The 27,500-nt window shown below is 46.2% G+C and overlaps 2 protein-coding genes across 3 annotated transcripts in view; one reads left to right on the top strand and one right to left on the bottom strand.

Annotated features, from left to right (window-relative positions):
• The window catches only part of LOC149339222 (B-cell receptor CD22-like), a 223,245-nt gene that overhangs the window by 100,736 nt on the left and 95,009 nt on the right, over positions 1–27,500 (top strand). The window lies entirely within an intron of this gene.
• LOC149339223 (uncharacterized) lies at positions 4,443–6,098 on the bottom strand. The gene is made up of 2 exons (XM_089550006.1): positions 5,967–6,098; positions 4,443–5,759 (listed from the first exon to the last, which is right to left on the bottom strand). The coding sequence occupies exons 1-2, from the start codon at positions 6,096–6,098 to the stop codon at positions 4,578–4,580; spliced, it is 1,314 nt and encodes a 437-aa protein (XP_089406132.1). The 3' UTR covers positions 4,443–4,577.

A 27,500-nucleotide genomic window follows, 5' to 3' on the forward strand; every position in this document is an offset into this window, starting at 1 on the left:
GGACATAAGCGTGGGACAAGAACGCCGCGTTGCTTTGCAGAGGAAATGACAATTCCCATCGATGACGGGGAAGCAGCGATGTAAATTAGACACCAAGAAAGGCACCGCAAGGAGCCTCCACAATGGTTTGTTTGACGATTGGACAGCATTCCTTTTTTTTTCTGCTGCTGAGCTCACCTATGCGTGTTTTAGAAAACAGAAAGATATGAATCAAACTGGATGGTGCACCGCAGAATGGAATTTGGTGGTGTTCCCTGCTCGCAGGTGTTCTGTACGGAACGAACCAGACCAGCTTTCCGCTGTATTTATACTGAGAAGGTAATAAAACATTCTATTGATATGCACATCAACCACAGGAGTTCAAATTTGGCTGTTAAACGGCAATTTCGATGAAGAGCCTTATGTATCGAGATTTCGTCGGCAGTGAAGCCTTCTTTTTTATATATGTTCCTCTTGAAGCTATTTCAAACCAGAAGACATATACGGCCGTGAAAAAAGACCTGTTAGCACAGAAGAAAACTTAACGGGCAGACAGGAGGTATCTGCAAGAAAATGTTTGATCCCACGAGCGTAGCTTCATAGACACAATAAACTGCTGACGCTCCACATGGCTCCAGGGTTCCGGAGGTGGCGCGATGCACTTAAATGATTTACATTAGCGGTAAAGAAAAAAAAAAGTATCGTTGCAGTGTCCCAGCTCGGTATAGTCATTTTCAGCGGCTGAACGAGTTATCAGATTTCACTGAAAACTATAGCAGCTGGCGTTTCTATGAGAATTCATTCGGCTGAGAATAAAAGAAATCAAGCTTCCTGTTGCATTCGGGCTTGTATGCAGGTGCAACAAAACAGAGCCTGAATCACTGATAAGCTAATGCTCGGGAAAACAGGTACAGCCCTTAAAAAAGGCAAAGAGCCTAAGAGGCTTCTTCTAAGGCATTAAGTCTGTCTGTACAAAATTCATGGAACTCGTAAGCTTTGGAGGGTGCAGGAGGAGAAGCCATGTTAGCTTCTATATATTACAAACACTGAGCATACGTAACGAGCCCCAAGTTATGGCTCAGATCAAAATCCACCGCTCTCTTTACTTTGGCAAAGGCTCTACATAACCCAGTATGCTGCCGTGCGTACTGCGTATTGGCCTATAACACGGCTAAAAAAGCAGTTCACAGTGAGACCGACAGTATTCGTTAACATTGGACTGAATAATTTGCTTTTCTTTCCTTGAAAGCGGGGACATAGCGCCACTTAATGACTGTCATGGGGAAGAAAAATCGCTGCCAACATGTCTTGATGAAAGCGAAAGAGCACTTAACCTATGCGCTGCGAGTACAGAGAGGCATCTTACCGCTCTGTGTAGGTTCGCCCTAAGGCGTGTCATGGATGCGCTATTTACTCATTACGCGAACGAAACAAACAAATACGAGAAAAAAAAAAGAAAACAGGCAGTTCCTCGCGGAAAGGCGCCCTTGGAGAGAGAGGAAGGGAGAGTCATTGTTTGTGCTATGAATTACGCGGGAAGACATCCATCTTATTATTTTATTTATTTTATTTACAATACTGCTGGTCTTATTGCAAGACCGTAGCAGGGGCAATTAGTACAGTGCAAAAAACAAATATAAACATATTATTCAAAGGCAGCAAACATGGCATCAAAACAAAGGTAGGGAAAAGTGAATTGGCCATAGCAAAAGGATATACAGAACAGATCATCGACAATGGTAGGCACAATATCAAAATGCACTCAAAATCGCATACATGACAAGTTAGAAGGGGTTGTCTTCTTGCCTAGATTTGCAGTCACGGTTGCTGCATCGCCACTGTGCATTACGGCAAATGCTCTATCTGTGACACGAATGATGATAAGGATTGAGTGCAGGTGATGGCACGATCCAAGCGATTCCATTCACTAATGGAGAGAGGGAAAAAGGAATGCCTAAACGTGTCATTATGGCACATATACTCGGTTAGTGTGTTCGTATGTTTGTGCCGTGAAGGTGGCGATTGTGAGTACGTCACGTATTTTTTCACATCTATCCTGTAATGCTCGTGTAATAATTGAAACAAAAATTTTAAGCGCGCTTGTTTTGCTCTTGCGGATAATGTTTGGAGACCGGATGAAGCTGCAAGCAATGTTGGGGAATCTGTGCGCTTGTATTTATTGTGAATTATTCGTAGGGCTTTGCGTTGTATAGCCTCAAGTTTTGTGATGTTAGTTATTGATTGGGGGAACCAGACTGTGTTCGCGTATTCTAAGACTGGCCTTACAAGGGTTTTGTAGGCAAGGAGTTTACAAGATACTGGTGCGGACCGCAAGCGTCTCCTGATAAAGAGAAGTTTCCGTAAAGCAGTAGACGTGATGTTAGCAATGTGAGAGTCCCACCTCAGGTCAGAAGACAGCGTAATACCTAGATATTTATGGTGTTTAGTTTTCGTTAATGGAACGCCGTTTACAGAGTAAGAAAAGCAAAACGGGAATTTTTTTCTTGTTACTGTCATACAAACGGATTTTTTAGTGTTTATTGTCATTTGCCACGTGTTACACCATTCTGTTATTTTTTTTAGAGAACTGTTTAACGACAGATGGTCTTCGCGGTTGTTAATAGTTTTGTAAAGAATGCAGTCATCTGCAAAGAGCTTAATGTTGCAATCAATGTCATTAGTTATGTCATTGATGAAGAGCAGAAATAACAATGGACCAAGGACTGATCCCTGAGGAACGCCCGACGTTACTGGAACTGTTTTGGATGAAACATACTCAAAAACCACAAACTGAGACCGATTTGACAAAAAATCTTCTAACCAAGATAGTAAGTCGCCTTCCCCGATAACAGTTTTTAGTTTTCCTAGCAACTTATTGTGTGATACAGAGTCGAATGCCTTTGAAAAATCGAGCAATATTATGTCTGTCTGGCTACAGTTATTAATATTAAGTGCTAGATCGTGTACAACCTCTGTTAGTTGAGTAACGGTTGATAACCTGCGTCGGAATCCATGCTGATGGGGTGTCAATATACTATTGCGCTCCAGGAATGCGGTTATGTGCTTCGAAATTATGTGTTCCAAAATTTTACATGATGTACTTGTAAGAGAGATTGGCCTATAGTTTGAGGGTGAGGTAGTGTCCCCTGATTTATGAATAGGTATGATCTTTGCCGTTTTCCAGTCTCTGGGCAGCCTTGATGATGAAATAGACTTGCGAAAGATAATACCAAGGTACTTGCTACACCATTCGGCATATCTTTTTAAAAACTCATTTGGAATATCATCCGGACCTGTTGATTTTTTTGGATCTAGGTTCAGCAGAAGATTGAAAATCCCGTCATCGGTAATTCTGAGAGGTTCAATATTTAGCAGGGGCAAATTGCAGGAGTCGGGGATTATGCCGTTATCTTTAGTAAAGACTGAAAAGAAGAAATCGTTGTACATATTAGCAGTATTGGCCTTATCTTCTACAGAGAGACCGGACTGCACCGTTTTATGGCCACGAAAATGGCTCCAAAACCTGTGTGGATTATTTCTCAAAAAACTTGGGAAAGTTACGTTGAAGTAGTAGTCTTTCGCTTGTTTCGTGACCTGTTTGAGCTTTTTAACGGCACTGCTTAATTTAGATTTCCTCAAATGGCTACCACCTTTGGTCTTGATAGCTTTGCGTAACCTCTTTACATGACGCTGCGCGTGAATGACGTCTCTAGTGATCCAAGGGTTATTTTTAGCGATGCGTTTGATCTTGAGCGGGACAAAGTTAGTCATACAGTACTGTACAGCGCGTTTAAAGATAAGCCATGTAGTGTCTATGTTTGTAGATCTATCTGATGCGCTCTCGGCAAAGCTGTCGAATTCATGGGCGAGATAAGTTAGGATAGCTGCGTCGTCTGCCTTTGCAAAGTTTTTTATGGTGGTGGTTGGACAGTGGCATGTCATGGTGCATTGTAGCGGTAATTCACAAACTGGGATTTTATGGTCTGAGATGCCTTCGATGACGTGGGTTGCAACACGATGGACGGGGAAATGTTCACTGATTAAAATCAAGTCAAGAATGTTTTTTGTTGAGCCTTGTACGCGTGTAGGATCGAGAACTATTTGATGGAGGTTAAAGTTTATCATCAAATTAATTACAGCGTCGGAGATAATTGAAGTGTGATGCATGGTAGTCCAGTCGACATCTGGTAGGTTAAAATCGCCCATTAGAATGATTCGCGAGTTACAACAGTATTGCTGGAGGAAATCTTGAATTACCGATATGCATTCGTGTCCAGAAGAAGGGCTCCTGTAGAAGCTGCCAATTATAATGTTAGTGTTGTTGCAAATAACTTTGCAGAAAACAGCTTCAGCGCCGGTTATTTCAGGAAGCATGACAAATGGGATGCGCTTTTGTATCATAAGTGCCACGCCACCACCGCGGGAGGCGCGATCCTTTCTGACAAGTTCGTAGTTCGGTGGAGCAATTTCATCGTCGCTGACATCTTGGGAGAGCCAGGTTTCAGTAATCGCAACTATATCTGGTTCGTGCTCAAGCAGAACAGTCTCTAGGGATTCGACTTTATTTATAACGCTTCTCGCATTGATATTGATAACCGTTAATTCTTTGACCGTGCTCCCCGTCGAGTCATTGGTGGGCTTAGATCGGTAGAGTTTTTTTCCAGAGGTGGTTGTTTGGTCTTCCCATCATGTTCCTTCAGAGGTACTCGATTATTCTTCTCATAGTCCCAGACATATGCACGGCCGTTGATGAATAACTTGTCGAAGGCCAAGGACACCTTTTCTTTTCTTTCGCGTTCTTCTTTCGCGCTCGCCCAAAGATTTTTCCTGATTTCACGAATTCTGGGGGAAAAATCTTCGCCAATACAGAATCTTGTGTCCTTTAGCTTCCGACCGTTCTTCAATATAGCTGTCTTCTGTCTCGAATCTAATAGTTTAAAGATAACCGGGCGGATCTTGTTGCTCTCTGGTCGTCCTAATCTATGAATTCGTTCGATGGCGACCTGGTCAAGACCCAGAGTATCTTGAATAATTTTTGTGTTAACAGCCTGCTCTAGAGTTTCGCTGTTCTCTTCATCCTCCTCTTCTAAGCCATACACTATTAGATTCGATCTTCTGCTCCGGTTTTCCAAATCGTCAATCCGTCTTTCTAGTGTATCAATAATTTTAGTCATGCGGGAAACTTCATTCTGGCAAGACGTAATCTTGGTTTCTAACACTGACAATGCATCCAGTTTCTTATCTATTTCTGTGAGTCGTTTCTCTTTTATGTCTTTTATGTCGCAAGCAATGTCCTTTAGTTGTTTTGCAATCTGCGCAAGTTCAGGGCCAGGGTTAGTTTCCACATCACCTCCTAAAAGCAACAATTTTCCAAGAAACACTGCAGTATCGTGCACTATACTCTGAAGCTGCGGGCACGGCAGCACTAGTAGAAAGCGGTCATCTGAACGGTAACAATTTCCAAATTCTTTTCTTACCTGCACAATGAAGGCAAAATGATTATTCCACCGCATGCCGGTAGTGCCGCCGTGCCCAGTGACATCGTGATGTTCGGGAAGGCAGTATATACTGTTGATCTGCGGTGGCGCTGGTAGCGATCTGTGCGTGCAGTGGTCCGCGCATGTGCCCGGTGACGATCGGTGTAGCCAGTTAACATCCAGATGCGGTGTCAGCGCGTCTCGCACGTGGAACTTGGCGGTGGTGATTCCGCGATCGAAGGCATTTTCCTCGGGCAAGTGGCTGATGCTGGCGCTGGTCGGAGGCAGCGCTCCGATGACCATCTGCACAATGAAGGCAAAATGATTATTCCACCGCATGCCGGTAGTGCCGCCGTGCCCAGTGACATCGTGATGTTCGGGAAGGCAGTATATACTGTTGATCTGCGGTGGCGCTGGTAGCGATCTGTGCGTGCAGTGGTCCGCGCATGTGCCCGGTGACGATCGGTGTAGCCAGTTAACATCCAGATGCGGTGTCAGCGCGTCTCGCACGTGGAACTTGGCGGTGGTGATTCCGCGATCGAAGGCATTTTCCTCGGGCAAGTGGCTGATGCTGGCGCTGGTCGGAGGCAGCGCTCCGATGACCATCTGCACAATGAAGGCAAAATGATTATTCCACCGCATGCCGGTAGTGCCGCCGTGCCCAGTCTTCTTCGCGTTCTTCCCGTTGCATAAGAGATGTCGATCTGACTTGGCTTTCAACGCAAAGCAGACCGCGGGGCTCCCAAGAGCGCGGGCAGGCGGGCCTCCCGAGCATCGGCCGGTCAGCGCCAGCATTTCCATCTCAATCAATGTGAGCGCGCACAGAGGGAAGTAAGGAAAAGGGGGATAGAAGGAAAAGAAGAAAGGGAAACATGCAAGAGCAGGAGGTGCGCGAGCAGCTGGAGCGACAGATGCGGAGCCGCAGCAGCGTAAGCGAAGTTGGAAGGAAAAGAAATAACCGACATTTCGGGAGGATTCTCTCCCCTGGCGAGAACACCGACGAACTTGTGGGACGAACCAATTGTCTCTTTAGTGCAGAAATTGGCACTTTAGTTTTCGCAATTCACTATATATTTTTTTCTATAGCCGCAGGAAAGGTGTGCACGGGAAGGGAATTATAAGTCGTCTCTTTAAATGAATTCTAAGTGACCCGTTTAAAAAAGTGCCCATGTTGAAGCTGGCGCGTATTTTCGCCTTCCTTTCTGCTAAAGACGGTCTAAAGCTTATTGATACAATCACTAGTATCACCATAAAATGTGTACAAAAATTTATTGACCTCCAGTTGACTTTCTCATGGAAGGGTTACCTTATACGACAAACCCAGGTGCTCTCCAGACATTCTTGACAAGTATGTGTCGAAATGTCGATCCATCATTTCAACGAATGCTCTCGTTTATAGCAATGATTCCGCTATATAAATATGACTAGGCAGCATTAACTACTGAACCATACGCCAAATGGTCGTAAAATTGCATCAGTAGGTTTATCTTCTGTATTTGTAAAGTGTCGGTTTTCTGAATTCAGATAGTACGGTTGAAAGAAGTGGTTTTTTTCTATGCAAACAATCAACGGAAGAAAGCAAATTTTATGACATTCAGGCACTTCAGATTAAATTGGTGGGACGGAGTGCTTACTTAAAGGCGAACGACCAGCGAGCAGAATGCACATTTCATTGTGCCCTTATCTCACCGTCTTGTTTCAACAACGCTCCCTAATCTGATTTCGTTATGAGCCGTGGTGGCTCAGCGAATATGGCGTACGACCACTCAGCCCCATGTCGCACTGTCAAATACACGCCGCACATGCTGTATTTCGGCGTAGGTGAACGAAAACGCACCCACGTGCTATGCTATGTCATCTCAGGTTAAAGGACCCCGACTGGTCGAAATTGGAAAGCTTTAGAGTAGTCGGAGAGCCGTACGGCAAATACGACAACACGTTCCCGTTGCTGCCATTGCCAGGCTTGCCTAGACACTTAGTTGCCGAAGTTACCGTATATACCGTACACTGCGGCTAAAACTCTCTATTGATTCGGAGCTTTCCACTAAGCCGTCTCTCGGATACCACGTGTATGCAGCTCCGGGACATTAAACCGAGCTTGCTTACGTTCTGTGATTTGAAACTGGCCAACCTTTGTTCTGGCAAAGCTTTGTTATGGTTTGGTTTATTGGGGTTTAACGTCCCAAAGCAACTCAGGCTATGAGGGACGCCGTAGTGAAGGGCTCCGGAAATTTCGACCACCTGCTTTGTTATGAAAACTAGCCAAAATAGACGGCTTCCAGACAGAAGCCGGGAACACCATGACCTAAAGTGGCTGTTTGGGCTTGTTGGTCAGTGATCATGGTTAAAGAATGCAGCGCGAAAAGACAAGGACCAACGAAGAAGTGGACAGGACAGCGCCAGTCCTGTCCACTTCATCGTTTGTTCTTGTTTTTTCGCGCTGCATTCTTTAACCATGAACACCATGACAGCCAGTCCAGTGGTGAATCGACGCTTATATCACAGCGTTGGTGCGTGTTTGTGTGTGCTTACACGTATGCGAATGCGCGACTCGTGAAACGATGCACGCCTAAGGCTGGCTGCCAGCCTTCATCCTGCATTCGCTCTCCGGATCCGCGCTGGTGGTACGGGGATCGGGAGGAGGCAAGGGCCGCGCGGAGACCAGGCTGAGTAGTGTGCAAGGACGAGCCACAACACCCGCGGGCAGAGCCACGGGTCTCCCTCGCCATTCGCGCGATGGGGAGGCTAGGCCCGTCGTAGCGCGCCCCCTACACGAGGGTCTCCGAGATTGATGCCTCCTCGGGCCATCTCGGCGGCCAGATAAACGACCGGCGTGGGCCCTTTTTTCTTCATCCCACGAGCAACGCGCTGGTTTGTTTTCTGTCCGTTCCCTTTGGTTTTCTGTTTTCCTCCTTTTTCGGCCAACTTTTGGCCTCCTCCTCTGGTTCATTTTCTTCTCCGTGTAACCCCGCACTTCTAAAAAAAAAAAAAGTTTCTTTTTGGCTGCTTTGGTCGTTTTGGAGTGTTGTTTTGCGTTTTTCTTCGGGCGACAGCGGCCCGGAAAGAAACTCCTTCCTTTGCTTGTAAAAGCACTTTGACACTTTGCTCGTCGACTCGTCTGACGAAAATGCGTTCCGCTCTCGGCGGCAGCGTTTCGTTGCGAACTGGTCGCAGGGGAAGTGAGATGCAGGCAGAGCGAAAATAATAAAGAGAGGAAGAAAGGAAAAAGAAAAAAAGAGAAGACGAACTCTCATGATGGTGGTAATAGAAAGGAGTGCTCTTCAAAGTGTAATCCGGCCTCTTATTTGGACCAGAGTTGAATGCTGCCGGATAGCTGTATGCAATAAAGTAAAGGACCGCGGATGTTTCGTAGCTGTTCCTACGCCTTTTAAGGCGTCTGTTTTGAAAGCGAATGCCTGTTCTTCTTTTTTAATTATTTGAGCTCTAGACGAACTATTGTGCATGCAAGACAGCACCAATGTTTGTTTTTTTTTGTAAAGATTTAATTCCTCTTCCCTCTCCACTGAGGCAGATAATTATAGCCTCCCCGAAGCACAATCATACTTCTCTCAATTCTCCCTGAGGTAAACAAGATGCACGAATAACGCGGTGTACATAAGGGCAATCACAGTTAATAATCAATAGTAAGCACTGGCATACGTCTCCTCAAAACGAAAGTACGCTCTATTGTCGGCTAAATCCAGCACAGGCCAGAAACTCAACAATATTACTAGTAAGCAAAGCGGAGGTAAAAAAAAATGGCGGTCAATTTTTGCTGCCCGGCCAAATGCGAATTGGGTGCGCCAGCACTGTGTATCTATTTTTATTGCTTTGGTTATCTTGGCTTTGCATTGTTTATCTTGGGTTTGAATTATTTATTGTGTTTATGCTTTGTTACTCTTCACTGCGTTATGTGATTAAAGCGGTATATCTTATGTATTTCGTGAGTTGTCTGTGTTTGCATGGCATGGATGAAGCACAGTCGATGCATAACACAACGTTTACTACAGTCGTTCTCTGCAAGGGTATTCACGGTTCGCGTTCTGCAGAAAATCCAGCGTCGTCATTTTCTGTCGCCGTACTCCTGGGCTGCGGCGGCGTTGTGAGCGGCAAAGCACGTAGTCCCCTTGCCACTTAGGTCGGGTGAATTTGTGACGTCATCACCACCTGCCCATCGTGGCAGGTGGCAGACACCTGTTAAGCGGAGAACCAGAACGGCAAACGTCTTTAAGCGTGAGCTTGTGTGCTAGCTCACTAAAATAAAAAAAAAATTACTGGCGGTTTAGAATCATAATCAGAATTTTTTATTAGTCAATTAATTGAACAATGATATGCAAAAAGAGTTCCCATAGTCGAATGACTGAAAGGGGACCTCCTGTTCATAATAACATTGAGTTAAGTAAATTAAGCGCAGCATTTTAAGAATGAAAGGTGGTACCCAATTAAGACACAATAGAAACATTTGTAGACAATGAACACAAGCTAAGGAACACAAACTACAAAGAAAAAGAAAAAAGGAAGAAGATAAAAAAATAAAGAAACAAAAGGAACTAATGGTCAACTGTCTGCTATCAAGAATTGTTTTAAGGTGTGTTTAAAATTAGATACTGAACGCGAGTTTTTAACATTCAAAGGTAAGGTGTTCCATAGTGAAATCGATGAATACTGAACAGTCTGCTTGCCATAGTTAGTACGAACTTTAGGTAGGAGGAAATTGTTGTTAGAAGCAAACCGGGTAGTGTTGGAATTCGTGAGTGTGGAAAATAAAAACTCAACTGTTGGTAATTGGTTCTTGATGGTTCTGAAGAACAATATACCTAAATGAAATTTGATGAGCTCTGAAACAGTTAGGATATTGTTCATATGGAGTAAAGATCTGGCGTTAGTAACGAACGAGCTGGATGTAATAATTCGCTAACAACGAAGTATTGTGCGAAAGCACGTATTTGCAGGTGGACACCAACGCGACTTACCTGAAAGTGCATTTCCTTTCCTTTCGCGATTTGCGCACGGATGGAAGTTGATGAAAACTACGACGTGCAGTACACAGTGCAAAGGTGTGTTGCTATTTAACACGAAGCTTGATCGGCTGCAGCGATAGCATACACCCCTAAAAAAAATGTGGCCAGCGAAGCTGATCTCTTCGTGCCGCCATTGGTCCGAAACCTAATCGTGGCAATGCTATTTTTTTTCTCCATGTTGACCTAGGTCACCCTCATTTAGAGTGCCGTGTATTTCTCGCAATTTCCCACATCACGCGACTAACTTCACATGCTTCATCGCACGCCGGCATTTTCCAGCTTAAGAGGCCAACACCGCTTTCACGCTGAAAAGCAATTAAGGCAGTATCTATATTGCAGAACAGCGCGAATCTCTATGGGCGGTGCGTTAAACAATGTTTAAAGTTTAGCGAAAAGATTTTTTCATGCTTGCTTTGCTGGGCCATTCATTCGTTCGTTGGGCTGAGATATCATACTTGCACCGTCGTCATCTCGCACAGTGCGCAAATGCAAGCAGATACAAGCCTGGACCTAGGCGACTCCATCTGCATATTCCTACATATTCCAGCATGCCAGAACAAGAAAATCAGAATTGATGCTCCCGGCGGTCCTTACTCAGTCCTTCGTGCGCCGTATTCAGCTTTCCGGTATTATTCTTCGCAACCTAAAAAAAAAAAAAAAAAACTAAACGAGAAAGGAAGCCCGCAACCTTAAAAGCCTATCAGGCACGGCACTGACACTCCACTCTCGGTGGTGATATAGTTGTTCAAAAATTTTGTGCTTTTTTTAACTCTTCGTTAAAAGCCGGGGGCCACGATAAAGGGCATGAAGTATGGGCTCACCCGGCGCGGGTCGCCAGTGACCCAGTTTAATTTCGCCCAAGGCAGCACGGCGAAGTCTGGAAAACGAAAGTAAGATCAAGAATTGCAGAAATGACATTTCAGGCAGGTCGGGAGTATGGGGAGGGGGGGGAGGGAAAATGGGGAAGAAAGGTCGGGAGGCGCGAGGGCGAGAGCCGTGGAAAGCGCTGCACGGGCGAGAGCGTGAAGGGGCCAAACGCCCCTGTCGTTCGATTCATCACAAGCCGCCTTCGCGAGTGCGCTGGTGCCTCAGCGGAGCGCTATTCGTCACTGGCACCGAGCGCGTTCGCTGGAGAGGAGGAGGCGGAGCGATAAAGAGCCACCGGCGGGCAAGCGCTGACCGGGTGAAAAATGCGCGCTTTTCCGGACAACCGCGGAATGGCACCGCGCTTCAACTAGAAACAAAGTGTCAGAAAGTAAAGTGAGTCAGACACAACGTAAAAAAGAAAAAGAAAACTGAAAATGGCGCGCATCTTGATCATCGTGCCGTGGAACAGAAAATGAAGCGCCAAATTTAGAGACCAGATATAAGACGCTACAAGGACAAAAGAGCTACTACTGGGGCTAGTTGGAAATACATACCTGAAGGAACTGGTGAGCGCTGAAAATACGGAATAGGGACGAAGCGCTTCGTCTTGTGTGTTCGTCCCTATTCCGTATTTTTAGCGCTCACCAGTTCCTTCAAGCTACAAGGACGTGTCATGTAATAAGTTTCATTCTGAAAATGAGACAATGTACCCGTATATGCGAGAAAATACTAGATATGCTACGGACATTAGACCTTGATCGTTCACCCCATCACGGCAAAACGAAATGAATGCATGGCGGCAAGCGCTATAGCGTATGGTCGATTGAAAAGAAAACTCGAAACAATGGCGCCTCAAAAATAATAAGTCCATTTTCGCAGAATAAAGAACATGTAAAATCTGCTGTTCTCGCCAAGAAGGGTTCACTTCGCCGTTCTATTTTGGTCTGTGCGCCTGAGTAACAATAAAAGCAAGCCTTTAGTAATACCTTTGCCGCAGTTTCTCTGCTCATAATACTTTACAGTCGACAGTCACGCGAGGTAAAGTAGAAGCTGCCGTATTTTGGTCGTTCTTTTCTTGCAACTCTTTCCGCCATACAACGCTTAGAGGAGCCGAGAACCAAAAAGGAATAACAAAAATAGGCAAAATAAAAGTGTCAGCGCTGCTTTTCGCGGCTCCAGTGAATTCCCATGGTGTTGCAACCGTGGTTCTCGAATCCTCGAGGGTAGCGCGCATCACAAAAGCGTCATCACAAAATTGCTCGCGGCGGTTCGTAGCGATGCCTGAGCTTGTAGGACACGGTTCCTGATTGCAGATTCGGGGCCTGGTGTCGTGTATATATATATATATATATATATATATATATATATATATATATATACAGGGCTCTATAAATATATATATATATATATATATATATATATATATATATATATATATATATATCACGTGGACGTGGCAGCGACGGCGGGCGAGATAGAAGGGCACGGCCGCGCCCTCTAGAGACCCCGCGATGAAAGCATCGCCGCAGTTTCACAACGACCGCGCACAGCGGGAGACTTAATACTTTTCGTTGTCCCAACTTTTATTATTTTGTTCTCTTCTGATAATAACTTGCTCTATGCAAGGCCCCGCCGCGGTGGCTCAGTGGTTACGGCGCACGGCTGCTGGCCCGAAAGACGCGGGTTCGATCCCGGCCGCGGCAGCTGAATTTCGATGGAGGCGAAATTCTAGAGGCCCGTGTACTGTGCGATGTCAGTGCACGTTAAAGAACCCCAGGTGGTCGAAATTTCCGGAGACCTTCACAACGGCATCCCTCATAGCCCGAGTCGCTTTAGGACGTAAAACCCCAATAAACCTAAACCTAAACCTATGCTATACCCTGCCATGTGTGATACCGTTACACGCAAACGAAGCACTATAGAAAGAAAAAGAATATTACGTGATTGAGAATATTTTGATAGACAGATGAACGAAACTCCAAGAAATGCGTTCTAGGAATTTGCCGTAATAAGAATACTCACATGTTTTCTTCAATGCATGCATGTAAGTACCGTAAGAGAAGAGGTTTGTAAATTTTTTTTCTTCTTGACGGGGATTCCTGAAGGCGCGAGAATATATTGCAGCTAAAGAAATACACTTGTCTTTGCCGTAAATTGCAGTTTCGACAGATTTAGGCACAGGAAATAGCTTTAGCGATTCCAGAATACCCACACAAAAGATAAAATGAAGACAGTACAGGCAAACCTCGGGTAAACCAGGGCACTAATCGAAGAATGTGTGTTAACTGACCCGCATGATGAGTTTTCTATTTGCAATGGTTTTGAATGTGCATATATTTCGAACTGCACTCCTGGGCAAAAAAAAAAGATTAATTTTTTTTCGCTAACCTTTGTACTGGGTAAACATCCAATGCTCTCGTAGTCCGTTTTCTAGCGAAAACGGAAATGTTTATAAAGCAAGCAGGTATATGAGCATACGGACATTATTAAAGAAGTTGGTATGTATCAATGTACCCATAAGTGCAATTATGACGCAAACCATGAGAGTTATCACCGGTTCTTCGTACTCACGCATTGGCCTTTTAAGTGCAAGATTGCTTCGAAACACGGACACAGCGTTGCTTCGAGCAAAGAAACAAAACAGATGGGCTCATCCCTTCTCCTGCAGCTGTTGGCTTAAATCTTAACTTCTCAAGTCATTGACTTTTCTGTCAGGCTTAGCTCTTTTATAATTAGTACGTCCGGAGCTCCTGTCCAAAGAAAGAGGGAAATATATAAGAAGATGCGTTCCACGCGCTCCGAAAGCGTTCGAAAGACAAAACCTCGCGTGGCAGCTGCCTTCTTCACCACCAAAATGCCACTTAGGCACGCTGTGAAAAGAAAATTAACGCGCAATTAATGCCATTCTGCGTGAGAATTAATGACAGCACAATGTTTCCTCCGAAGCCTCTTGTTCCAGTGCGAAGGCGGGCTAACTACCGGACCACTTTTTTCTGTTCATCTCAAGCGACAGGCGACACGACGGGTTCTGAAGTTGCGACATAGATGATAGCAAAAATGTGTGAGCGCAGAAGAGGACGGTTTAACGTGGCCGGCGATCGCCACCTGGGAGCTATCAAACTTCGCTCAGCGACACGGGTCTTGATTTCTTCCCTTTCATCTCCTCGAACGACGTCCCGAGCGCTCTTTTTCTTCATAAGCAACTTTGCCGCCAGATGGGCCTCAGAAACGGCGCTAAGGCCACTCCTCGCCTCGGTGGCTTCACTTTGCGTGTAAAGAAAGCACTGAAATAGCGTCAAGTGCTCAGACGATTTTTGAGAAAGTTGGCTTACGAAGAAGACCGAGATGTATAAAAATAGAGAGGTACAGTCGGAGACAAAAGTCTCCGGACCACGTGTTCCTCTAACGAAGCTGATAGCTCTGCTATCAGCTTCGTCTCCGTGGCTGGAGACCACACTTTTGGAGCTAAAAGTTAAATTTTTGTTCTTTCATCTCCACAAGTACGATCTCGAGCCACTGTCTGATAGTAGAGTTATAAGCTTCGTTTGAGGAACACGTGGTCCGGAGACTTTTGTCCCCGACTGTACACATCTCGTCCACATCCACACCGACGGTCCGGTATCTGCCTAAATAATATTTTCCGCAGCCTTGTATGGAGAACAGCAGATTAACATCCTTGCTTTTCCACTGTATTTCGCAGCGCTCTGGCTTCAGTAGCTAGTATTCTCTTTCACAGCGAAGGGGTCATCCCTTTCACCGAAGCGGAATGGTTATGGAAGTCTATTTTTGCCATCCACCTACGGCAAGTAGTGGAGGGAGGAAATAATCGGTGCGTAATGAAATATTTCAGTACAACTTTCGCTATATAAGATAAACAACATCCCAGGCTCTTAGACCTCATTAATCCATGCTTCCTTCCCCATTCGACTCTTTCGTTCGCCAAACACTTGCCACTAAACGAAGAAAACCAGGAGTGTTATTTAGCAAGTTTATGAGGGAGGCAGAAGCGTAGAACGGATTGCGCTGAAAGCCGACCTGGGTTGGAATGATGGAAAATGATGGTGTGGAAAAGCAGACTATGGTAACGACCTGTGGCATTTAATAAAAGGAATAACGACAACATGACGTGTCCTCTAAATCTTAAAGAAATAAAAATGATCATGAAATGGGGAGGACACCAGAAAAAAAAAATGACAAAAACGACGGCACCGCGCCCACGGCCAGTTTAGCCTGCTAACACGCACGTGCGGACTCTTGCACGCACAATCAGCTCTCCCCCATGTAGTGAAGAAAAAAAAGGTGAAACGGGGAAGTGAGAACCCGGCACACGCGGGGCCTTTGTGGTGCTCCTCTTCTTTCTATTCTGTCTGGTTTCATTTCCTGCGAGGTGTCCGTGCCCTGCACGCCAGATGAGCCGTCGGCGGTGGCCGGCGGTTGCTGACAGCCCCCCGGGGTCGGCGTCATCGGTGGAGGCGTCGGTGGCGGAGTTTCCGCAAGCAGAGAGAGGAAATGTCGGGAGGCCGCGGCGATCCGGCTGCTGCACCCGAAGCCGCACCCTCCCTCAGCCTTAACCTCCTCACCCCTTACACCTCCTTACCGCGTCTCTTCGCGTGCGGGTATGGGGAGTCCAGTACTGGGCCCACGCGAGGGTCATGAGTGGTGATCGCGAGGAATTGAGACAGCTCCGCTCAAACAATGGGACACGTGCTGCGCCTGGCGGATGTGGTGTTCCTTCCTTCATCACGCAGAAGCGGGCGGCGAACAAGGGACTGGCGTGTTAGTTACTAGTCGGGAGATTGTTTTCTTTGTTTTTGTTCGTCGTCCATTTACTTTTTCTTTGTGCGGTCTCCTTGGCAGCCCGCACTGATGCCGACTTTGCGGAAAGGTTGATGCGCGAGGGAAGCGGCGGGAGATGACGAGCAATTGTGGTTGCTTCTCGGGTGTCGTCTTGGGGTTCGCGATTACGGGGTTTCGATTTCATGTTCTTTTTGTTTGTCTTTAAGATAAAGTTTGGAGCTTCTTTACGTGGCCCTGAAAATTATGAGCCAACTAGAGGCAGCGTAAAGCGCGCGCCACGAAATGCAAAAACCACCTGATTATGTGTTTTCATGACAATCTTTTGCTTTTTTTTTATCTTGGTGAGTTTAGCAGTTAGGCTTGTTGTTACCGTGTGATGTTCTCTCTTTGAACAGGTTGGAGCACATTTTCATTTTTTTTTGTGGCGTGTATGTATGTCCAGTGATTGGCTTGGGCGAAAAGCTCTTCTTTAGCGAGAACTTAATTCAGAGCAGATAAAACTGCGGTCCATCGCGAACAGAATTTGGCTCTAATTGGTCTCGACAAAGCTTTGCCAGCTGCTTAGGGCACATAGTGACCGCAGATGCGAGCGCCGAAAGTGAAATAACTAGAAGAATAAGAATGGGGTTTTGAGCATTTGGTAGATCCTCCCAGATTATGGATGGCAGTTTACCAATATGCCTGAAGAGAAAAACATATAACACGTACATATTACCGGTAGTCCCCTACGGGGCAGAAATATGGAGAATAAAACTAAAATTGAGCACAACGCAGCAAGCTATGAAAAGGGAAATGAGACGGAAGAGAGCGGACTGGTTTAGGGAACAAACAGGGGCCAATGACATCCAAGTAGAAATCATGAAGAATCGGGCTTGGGCAGGGCATGTAATGCGAAGACAAGATAGCCGATTGCCGTCAAAGATGACTGACTGCATTTCGAAAAAAGGCAAGCGTAGCAGGGAGCGGTAGGAAATCAGGCGGGTAGATGAGATTCACAAGTTTGTGGAGCTAAGGTGGCCGCGTTTGCACACAGCAGCGTTAATTGGAGAGATACAGGAGAAGCCTTTGCCCTGATGTAAGAGTAGTCAGGCTGGATATGATGATGCATTCGCTGTACACTGTGGACCTTGATGAATGTGGAACGCGTATTTCCCCAAGCCTATATTTCCTTGTTTTCGTCCGCAGAGTTTACACGATGTCACTGCAAAGGCCTTGGTTAACGATTTACAATTTCACTTGTGTGGCGAGAACACACGGCCGCATCACCGCACTCAAATTCCTTCCCGTTTTCTTGCTTGCCTCTCATTAAGGCAGAAAAAGATTGTGCACATACTTCCGCAGGTTTCGTTCGAACCACGCATAACATAAGCTGGCCCCTACTGGCTATGTAATAAAAACAGCGCAAGTAAGTTGTGTGCAGTGTACTTTCAAGCGTACGCCCTGTGTACTGAATGCATGATCACACATAACGCACACAGCGCGCATAGCCGCATATGTAGGTGGATTGGTTATGCATGTTATCCTCATCCCACTGCCTGAAGGACAACGGAAACCGGTAGTAGATGAAGAAGGACTGCCTCTGCATAATACACTTATTTCAATGGGATTTCCCTCAATAATAATGGAACCGAAGTAAAGGCGGCTTTCTTTACGAGAGCAGACTGAGGAAGATACGAAACAATGTTATTTATAGCGGCTTGCAGAAAAATATAAAGAAGTGGAACAATAGTAGCAAGCAAACCAGCAGACGGCCTCAATACAACACACGTACCTTCTTGGGAACTTCCAACACATACTCCAAAGTGTACAGACAAACACTTTCCCCACACCATCTAAACTACAACAGTGGTACCCGACATTACGCACCTCGCCGTGCGCACACTGCGCATAGGTAGGTAATCTATACCAGATGGATTTGGCAGGCCAGTTCAGTTCCTATCCCCATACCAAACCGCTGCGAAGAGCAAATGGCAGGCAGTTCTGCTCAGCGACGACCCTCTACGCGAGCAAGGACTGGTGGCGATGACCATTGCGGTGGCATGACCAATGGACTGCCGGACTAGGAGGTCCACCTAACAGCCTCTTCAATCATCGTTGGCGTTAATATAGAGTTTTCAGTCAATCAATAGAGATGAGGAAAGATGTGTAATGGTCTCGTGAGGCGCGAACTGCTCACTCGGGCGCTGGGGCTCGGGGATAGCACTGAAAAAACAGGAGGTTTTAACAAAGGAGAGACGTGTGCATTACGGCAGAAATCTATTCGAGTGCTGGTGGACATGACTACATTTTTTATTCTAAGCGTTACGCAGTCTGCCCAAGGCCACCTCGTGACTTTAATTCAAGTCAGAGTAGTACAAAATTATGGTCGTTCTCATAACTGTGCCACTATTGTTTTAGCCCTTACTTTTACAACTATGCTTTTTCTTTCCATCATCTTTGTAGCCTTGCGTAGCATGATTTTAAGGTACCTACTTCTACGCTCAAATTTTGGGATCCACAGGTGAATACTGGATGGAAACACCAATGATTATATTTTATATTGAAGGTGCATGATGTAGGCACTGCTTTTGATCAATTTTTTTTAGCTGCCTAATCTACTTCATCTTTGCGGATACTACAACGGCCTCTCCATCCAAATGCGCTTTCTGTGCTAGTCGTGTTAACTTTTGGTTAATTTTATCCCGTGACTTTCACCTCCCTTGGCTGTATTTGGAACAAATAAATCTGCCTGCTCACGGCTTAGAATACGCCACTAGTGAGCGTAAAATATTCTATCGCAAAACTATTGAACGTTACTTAACTTTCCTAAAAATTTCAACTGTAGATTAAGAATTTGCCTATCATCCTCAGTCATTTATTGCTAATTCTAATTATTTGGCGCGTTTCACTATAAGGTAATATCCCCAGGAACCTGCAAAGTCAAAATCATTGGAGTCGAGGAAAGTGACTAAGGGGAAGCAAAATAGAAATGTAAACAATAGAAAATGGCATAAGTGTAAAGTTTGTTTTATCCTTCACCTTTGATATACCTTTATTCTTGCGCATGCACTCCGTTTGCTTTTAAATTTCATCAAAGTTAGGCTCTTTACGCTTGGTATCTTAACAGTCACCAATTCAGCACATCGTCTGGCAGCTTACCATCTTTTCGCGGTCGCTAATTGAAACGCACTTAGTCTCTCCAAGCTTACGCCCGTACTCGTAAACTATACTAGCGCTCACGCGCAACGGTAACCAGTGCAACAGGGAGGTTACTAATTTCCTTTCCTGCGTAACATCCTCCAGCCCTTGCGAAGCGCGGGCTACGCAGAAGACTGCGCATTATTCCCCGAAGGTCTTCGCAGGCAAAGTTGGGCTCGGAGAGCCCGGTTTAGCGTAGGTCACACAAGCATCGTAAAGCCGGGAGCCTGCACCCTTCTTCGCAGCATTAAAAGGCATCGGCGCGATACAAACTTTCTCGCCACCGAATAACTGAAAATGCATGCATGCATGCATGCAGGCGGGCCGTAAGGCCCTGCAGGAAAGGTTTCGCACTCGGAGCACCAGCTGCCGGCCGTAATTGTCAGCCGCAACCTCAGGGCTCCGTGCCGTTGCATGGGTGGCAAAGCATGCTGTATGGAAGTGCTCGCTCGTACCGGCGTCCCGTTCCACGTCCCCCGGTTTCGCGCTTTTCTTTTTCTTTTTTGTTCGCTTTCTTTTTTCTTACTTTCTGTCCTTCATTTTCCCGACCTCTCGGCCAGCAGCTGCGGTTGTGAATGTCTTTTGTTCGCTTATGGCACCTTTCTTTTCTGCAACCTAGGTTTTAAAACGACCTCTGCAGCGCCCTCTGCCGCGATGCAGTTGAAAAATCAAGGCCCGGCGCATTCTAAACGCAACCGGTGACTCGCATACTAATGGCGCACCGCTTCCTAGCTTGGCGCTTGCGCGGGGGTGGGAAGAGAGACGGTTTCGCTCCTCCGGTCTTTTCGTTTCTTTTCTTTTTTTTCTTCCTTCTTCCGTTGCTCTCTAGTTTTATAAACCTCTCTCGTTACCTCTTTCTTTTCTTTTTTCAACCTACGAAGCCCCGTATTCTTCACCTCGTTCTCTCCCTTATGCGGGAGTGATTTGGTTTGACTTTAGGGCCGCTCGCGCGCGCGGGCGTAAACCAAAAGTGTGGGGTGGAAAACAAAGCCAAGGGAGCTGCGAGTGCGAGCTGACTTCTACGCAAAGTAAAAAGTACGAAGAAATAAGACGTCAAGAAAGAGACCGACACTGGCTTATGCGCATTCTCTGCTTGTTCTTTGTCGACAGATAAAACGCAAATTTTTATCAAGAAAGGCAGCGTTGGCTGGGGGGGAGGGTGGGGGGGGAGACGACTTCCTGCATTATTCTCCCCGACGGTCGTCTTTGTTGCATTTTGTGAAGGCGGAGTTCAAGTTCCTAAAAGGGTGTGAAAAAAAAAAACGCGAGGTGAAAACAGGTGTAGGACCGCTCTCTTTCAAAGAGGCGCCAGAAAAGAATAAATCAACTTTAACAAAGCCGACAACGCAACATGAAAAAAAAATAAACAGCAGCTATCATAGACACCTACTTGCTGCATCCACGAACTTTCAGGTTTACTTTTCGTTTGTCCTGTTGCTTTTCCAGCCACCTTTCCCACGTCTTCTTCTGCTCTCTCTTCTCAGTTTGTCGCCGTACGGCAGAACTTGCAGCTACACCCGTGACGGCCTGGGATTTCCGCTCCTGCGACGCGCTCCGACCCAGAGGTCGGCTGCGCAGCTCGCATTTGGAACGCCTTCGCGGCGCGTATACGGGCCGCGCTTATGCGGAATGACTCCTTCCTCGCCTCTCTGCTGATTCGACTGGCAAGCACGGGGAGCCAGGAAATCAAAACAAGCATAAAAATGCAAAAGAAAACAGGAAAGAACTACAGGGTCGTCGGTTTCCGCGCGCAAAGCCGAGGCCGCGCCACGCGGCGAGAGACCCGGTAACTCGACGTCGGGAGCTGCGTGGGGAAGATATAGGGGAAAGCGGGAAGGCGGAGGGCGCCGTGGCTCGAGAGAGATATGAGGCGCGCGCGAAGCGGCGACGGCTGCGGGGGAGGGTGCCGCACCTCTTATTTCTTTCTCTCCTCTTTTCGTCCCTAATTTAGCGGCCGGTTCTTGACGAAAACAACGGTATGCGAGGCGCGAAATGGCTGCTTCCGAGTGTGTTCGCGCGCGAGGCGTATGGCCTCGACTTCTTTTCCTTTCGAGGCCCAAGGCGCGCTTCCTGAGTGGGAAGGAAGAAAGGGGAACCGAAAGAAAAGGGGAAAATAGATTTGGAAGTCTCGCTATGTCGAGCCCGGAGATGTATGTTTGTTCCCTGGCAGTTGTACTGTTCCAGGCAAGGAGTAATAGTTCATTGTAGTTGGCTGCTTCAAGACAGGCGTCTTCATTCCCCGCCGACATGCAAAAATTCAGGCAGCCTGCGAAGCGAGACTATCTCCTACATGTCGCGCGGCGCGCGGCTTCAGAGATGCGTTTGCGTGAAACGAGTGTTGGCAGCCATGGGTTGATTTATTTGCGAGAGAGACGACCCAATACGCGGGGAACAACTAGGAGGCGACAAAGATACAGACGTTTCTTTACTAGAATGTAAACTTCATTTCGCGTTCTGACGCAAAAAAAAATTATTGTTCTGTGCTGCGACACCGTGAATATGTACCGGAGCGGACGTGAGAATGTTCTAAACATATTTCCTTTCTGTCTTATTTTTACGATTCACTGCAGTTGTCGTAACAAGAATGTGCCGTGAGCAAAACGCTCAGACCCAATGCGTGGTGGAGCTTCAAGTCTGAAGAGATGAGACCAAAACCAAATGAAGACAGACTTGCAACAAGCTTTAAACTCATGTCTGTTCGCGCCGGCGCCTATTTTATGCATTCGATCACAATACCAAATGACGACGCCCTTTGCTAACCCTCCCCCTGAGATCGTCCTCCCGCCTCAACCACGATAACCCGATAGTCCGCATAAGCGGCTGCACTTCAGCTCAAAACTTAATTTTTTCCCCCAACGCAATAATATTCTGGAATTCGTCATCTAAAAATATCGCTTTTTGCACAGATAATAAATCATTGGGTGAGAAAATAAAAACTCATCATTCATAGCATGATTCATAGCATCATTCATAGAAGTTTCGTTATCTTGCTTTCGGTACTGTGGAATATGCATATTATTTAGTCCATCATATTACTGCTTACTTTATCTGACCTGTTGTTTGTTGTAGTTTTTTTAAATTTCTGTGTGTTTTTTGTTCGTTTTCTGTTCATGTTACTTTTTTGGTTATGCATGATTTCAACGCAGAACGCCGTATGGAAACTGATACGGTCTTTCCTTATGGAATGCCTTCGTGCCCTTAAGGACACAACAAATGAAATGAAATAAAAGGCCTGTGACATGCACCTTGCCTTCAAGAGCCCAACGAGCTCTAAAAGGCACACGTGCAATGTTCAAAAGCAAAACGAGCTCAACTTGCACAATGTGCTCTTGAACGGTGCTCTTGAACGTGCACAACGTTCTCTTGGACGATCTGCTGAACCACCAGCAGCTCTCCCTTCTTCATGTTCGCACTGCGAAAATAGGCATGACGGTACTATATACTGTAAAAAAAAATCGCCTCCAAGCGAATACATCGGTGCAAGTATTGAATCGGTGCTAGACGGCGTCCAACCGCGAGCATAGAAACACGAGTGCGCGCACAAAAGTTTCTGTCGCATGCAGAGACACAAGCCTTCAGCAGGAAAGCTACTCGGCCTGCCCGGCCAATTAAGTGGAGGCGCTGGGAGATGGGGCTGTACCGCGCCACCCTACGAAGGCGTTGTCTCGTGTCGCGTAGTTAGTTCTTAGAAAAGGAGAGCACACGCAGTTTTCCGCTCAACTTTCGTTACAGATAGCGCCGGCGATGCCGGGCCGTTTTAATAGCTGGCGCGTGAAGCTAAACAAAGCGACTTCCGCAGACTCATCGTTGAAGACAATTATTCTTGTAATACCACTGGTGGCGCGCATTATTCCAAAGCAAAGTAAAGTCCCGCGCTAGATTTAGTCGGGATCCGGTTTTTCTTTCCAACCGTAACAACTGGCAGCTTCCAAAAGAAGAAGGCACGATGCTGAACAGCACCAGGCGGTCACGTCTCTTGAGTCGCAGTTCTTTCATTAAAGTCGTTTCACGTGCATCAGCTAAAATTCACACATATCACAATTTGCCGAGGAAGAGGAGAAATAACAACGTCGCAGGAGAGAAAATAGCAGCCCAACTGATTAAGGAAAGAAAGAGAAAATAAATAAACGAAAGACCCAACATTTTCCGCAGGAAGCGCTTATAACGGCGCCACGAGGACGGAGCGAGCGGAAAGGAGACAAAAAGCTTCCCGCTCTCCAACGTCGTCGAGGAATCCGGAATAGAGAAGGAACGTCCACGACATGCAGGCACCATTTTTCATTTCACCTTGAAAAACCTCGCGCCGGGTCGTTTTTCTCCCGGCCCTGTTCCTTTAGAGCTTCCGAGATGCCTTATCGCTCCGGAATTTTCGAGAATAATATGTTCATCTTTGTCCCAGCAAGAGGCGGGACGCTTTCATCACTTTTTCTCTTTTTTTTCTTCTCCCGTTCTTCTTCCTTCGTCATTCCGGCGCATTCATTCGTATTCGTCTAACTGTAATGAATATGGAAGCGCACTTAGCAGCTTCTTGCTCTTTATCTTAGAATTCCTAACTCAGACTCGGAACTTCTGTCGGGATATACGTATACGCTCTGTGAACAGAGCTAATCAAAGATATGAGCTAGACACAAAGCATGGCGCCTGAGCCGCGCTTCAAGAAATCAGATATGTTCCCCGTATGGGACGCAATCCATTCTTACGGCGTTCCCAACGAACAGGCAAAGTAAGATAGGGAAGACAAGATGAATAGTCGTGAAAGTTGTAAAACCGCGGTATAAAAGAACTCGCCGCGCGCTCGAAGCAGTAAAGGCTGAAGCAAGGATATAGAACGGACGAAACAAATATGAAAGATCTAAGTTGGCTGCTGCAGGAATCAGCAACAATTCACGTAGGCTTCGTCGGCAGGTCGGCAAGGCTCGCAATAGCCGCGAAATTTACGACAAACATGGACCAGAGAGCTGTGGCTCGAAAACGCAGCGCTCGCGCGCGGAAGACCGCCCGGCCTCCGAGATGGGGAACTGCTGCAAACAAAGCGGTAGAAAGCGAATATAGAGGTCCTCAGGAGGACAAGAGAGCCGGGGGTCTTCCTCTCCACGACTCCCTAGGGAGTCGCTCGGTTTGCGAGAGCCTGTACCGGCTTGCTCGCCTGTTGCCCACTGAGGAAACAAACCAGCCTGTGGCTTGCTTCCAGTTTCTGCATGTGGTCGCTTCTTTCCATTCTTTACGGCAGCGTTGCATACGTGCTGGCGTGTTTTTAGTTCAATGCGCGCAGAACCTCCCGAAGGAAGTCGAAGCGAAGAACTGCAGTGTTCGACGTCCTCTTGGTCGTGATCTCCTGGCTTGTGTCGTTAAACTTCTTGGCATCGAAGCAGTTTATACGCTGGAAAACACGGTTTTACGGTGTTTGTTGGGTACTCGTAATAATGGTAAAGTAAATAAACCGCAACAGGGGAGCCTCTTTGGGCGCTGTTCACGTGATGGACGTGTGGCTCGATTATGTATGTGGTGTGTTGTTATTTTTGCTCTGATCTGACGTATAACTTGGGTTTATTGTTTTGTCTAATTGAAGTCCAGCTTTAGCAGCCTTTTGTTTGATTCTTTTACTGCCGAATTTACTGTGCCTCGACGCAACATCACACGTGATGTGGATGAGAAATTTTAAAGTTCGGTGCATTTTTCTAGTGTACATCCTTGAGTCTGGTATATTCTATTTAAAGAGCACATCTAAAGCGTTGTTATAACTGACGAGAATTCCACCATTTTGAAGTCGCTGATTAAGCCTTCTGTCTGTGCTGTATAGGCTAGTTAAACTTGATGTAACCGAATTCAGAATGAAACCTAGCATTTCAGGACTTGTTTTCAGCTTTCTTTTGGAATGAGAGAGCTTGGGAAGGCAATTAACTAAACGAGGCAGTCCTCCGAACCACAAGCTTTGATACAGACAGCGCAGAATAGTCAAGAAAACCTAGTAACTCACTTGTGCACAGTCGAAAGAGCCGTAAATACTTGAAGTCATATATACAGTTCAAGACCAGGTCCAGGCTACTAGATGCGTCGATCGAATCTGCCCCCAGGAGCAAATATCTGTGATTTTATTCTTTCAATCGGCGGAACGGATTAGTCATCAAATGGCAGGCAGCTTTGGCTATCTGTGCAATAAGCGCGTATTCACGGAGTTCCTTCTGCAAGATTAACGCGCGCATTACGTAATAGCTGCTCAGAGCTCTTTTAGCCTAAATCTCTTTGCTCCGAGGAAAGTAGCATCGATCGGTGCTCCTCCCGCTCGTTCAACTACTCAGGCTGCCCGACAAGGTTAACCCATTAAAGGGAACTGAGCGAAAGCCGCCGTGCTGACGAGGAGGTAAGCCCTTGCACGGAGTGACCAGCGCGTTACACCCACGTTTGGAAGCCTCCGCACAGACGAGGAATTATTTGACTTGAGTGCTCCTGCTATGATTCTCATGCAGACTGATATACCTTAGAGGCAGAATGCTTGAATATAGACCAGTGATGATAAGCTATGCATAACGAGAACTTGACTAGGGTGTAATGACTGAGAAGCGAAGATAACGACACATTAGTCTTAGAAAAGTCAAGATTGCAAACGTTTTCTGGAAATTTCTTAGCCTCGTTGTGCATCTGCGATCCTCGGTTTTCCTTTGCGCAAATATAACGCGTTCAGGCCAACTGTAAATTGAGATATCACAAGCATTTTCAGTCATTTGAGAATGCCAATCAGCGCTACTGCTCTAAGGAATGCTGCAGTAGTCCGTTGGGGTCGTTTTAATATCGAAGCATTACTACGTTTTTTGTCCTGAATATCTCTCATCTTTAATGCACTCAGCTGCCCAAGATACTCCACTGAACATAAGCATACTAAAGGGAACGTAGCGTCAGATCGACAAGATGAATTTGCCGGAAGCCTATGCGCGGCACACAGTGCACAGCGGTTTTCGACCACTTTAGTTTTAGGCATGAATTTAAACTTCCGGCTCCGCATTCAGTCAACGGTGTGTATTCGGCTTAGAAAAGGCATATACGAGGGGGTACCCAAAAGAAACCGGACTAAATTTTCTGGTCGGCAAAGCTTCTGTGGTACCGCGTTTTGCCACTAGGAGCGCATAGAACGAACATTCCAGAGTCAGTAAGCCGAGTGCCGTCGTTGAAGGTGGTCAGACTAGTTTAGGCAGAGTTTTAGAGTGACGACTGTTTTGTGTGAATGTCGTTTTTGCAATGACTGATTTTCGTGAACAGCGTGCGCCGGTGAAATTCTGATTTTTGCTCGGAAAAAGTTGAATGGAAACTCTTGAAATATTAAGAAAGACGTACAAGGACGATGCTATGGGGACAACTCAAGTGTTCCTGAATCGAATCCTGAATCAAAGCAACAATCGCGCCAATGGAAAACTTCAAATTCACCTCGCCTCAAGAAAGTTCGTCAGGTGAAACCAAACCTCAAAACAATGCTGATTTGTTTTTTCGATGTGAGAGGAGTCGTCCATTGAGAATTTGTTCCGCGGGGTCAGACAGTTAGCCAGGCTTTCTACTTGGATGTTTTGAAAAGATTCGGCAACAGTGTGCGGTGGAAGCGGCCAGATTTGTGGCGGTCGGGTGACTGGTTTTTCCATCATGGCAATGCCCCTGCTCACACAGCCCTGTCTCTACGACAATTTTGGACCAAAAATGGCATGACCCCTATTCCTCAACCCTCATACTCTCCCGACCTTGCCCCGTGCTACTTTCTTTGTTTCCTAGAATGAAAAAAATAGGTGAATGGAAAGCGTTTCGCTGATGTTGCTGAGGTGAAGAAAAAAACGACGGAGGCACTGTCAAGCATCAGAAAAGATGAATTTAAACAATGTTTTGAAAAATGGAATGAAAGATTTGACAAGCGTATCATTGCAAGTGGGGAATACTTTGAAGGAGATTGAAGGTCCGTGCTTAAAATGTGAGCAAATAAGTTCAAACAAAAATAAGTCCGGTTTCTTTTGGGTACCCCCTCGTATGGCTCATAAACTCTAACTTGGAGATGCGCGTCGAGTACCTACTCACCGGTCGGGATGCCGGTACCTTCACGACCCTCAGTCTACAGCGTGAAGCCTCTCCCGGTACAGATCCGTTCCACTTCGAATACCTCTATATAACGCATTCTTTTATTTCGCGCAGCAGAAAAAAAAATCTC

This window comes from Amblyomma mixtum, chromosome 6 (genome assembly GCF_055824585.1).
Source record: "Amblyomma mixtum isolate Tamu chromosome 6, ASM5582458v1, whole genome shotgun sequence".
Taxonomy (NCBI): domain Eukaryota; kingdom Metazoa; phylum Arthropoda; class Arachnida; order Ixodida; family Ixodidae; genus Amblyomma; species Amblyomma mixtum.

What these genes read in the sequence shown, in the direction of transcription:
- LOC149339223 (XM_089550006.1), bottom strand. Translation starts at nt 6,098, where the DNA reads ATGCGGTGGAATAATCATTTTGCCTTCATTGTGCAGATGGTCATCGGA. An exon ending in TCACCACCGCCAAGTTCCAC is followed by an intron (nt 5,760 to 5,966) that starts GTGCGAGACGCG and finishes TTCATTGTGCAG; the next exon opens with ATGGTCATCGGAGCGCTGCC.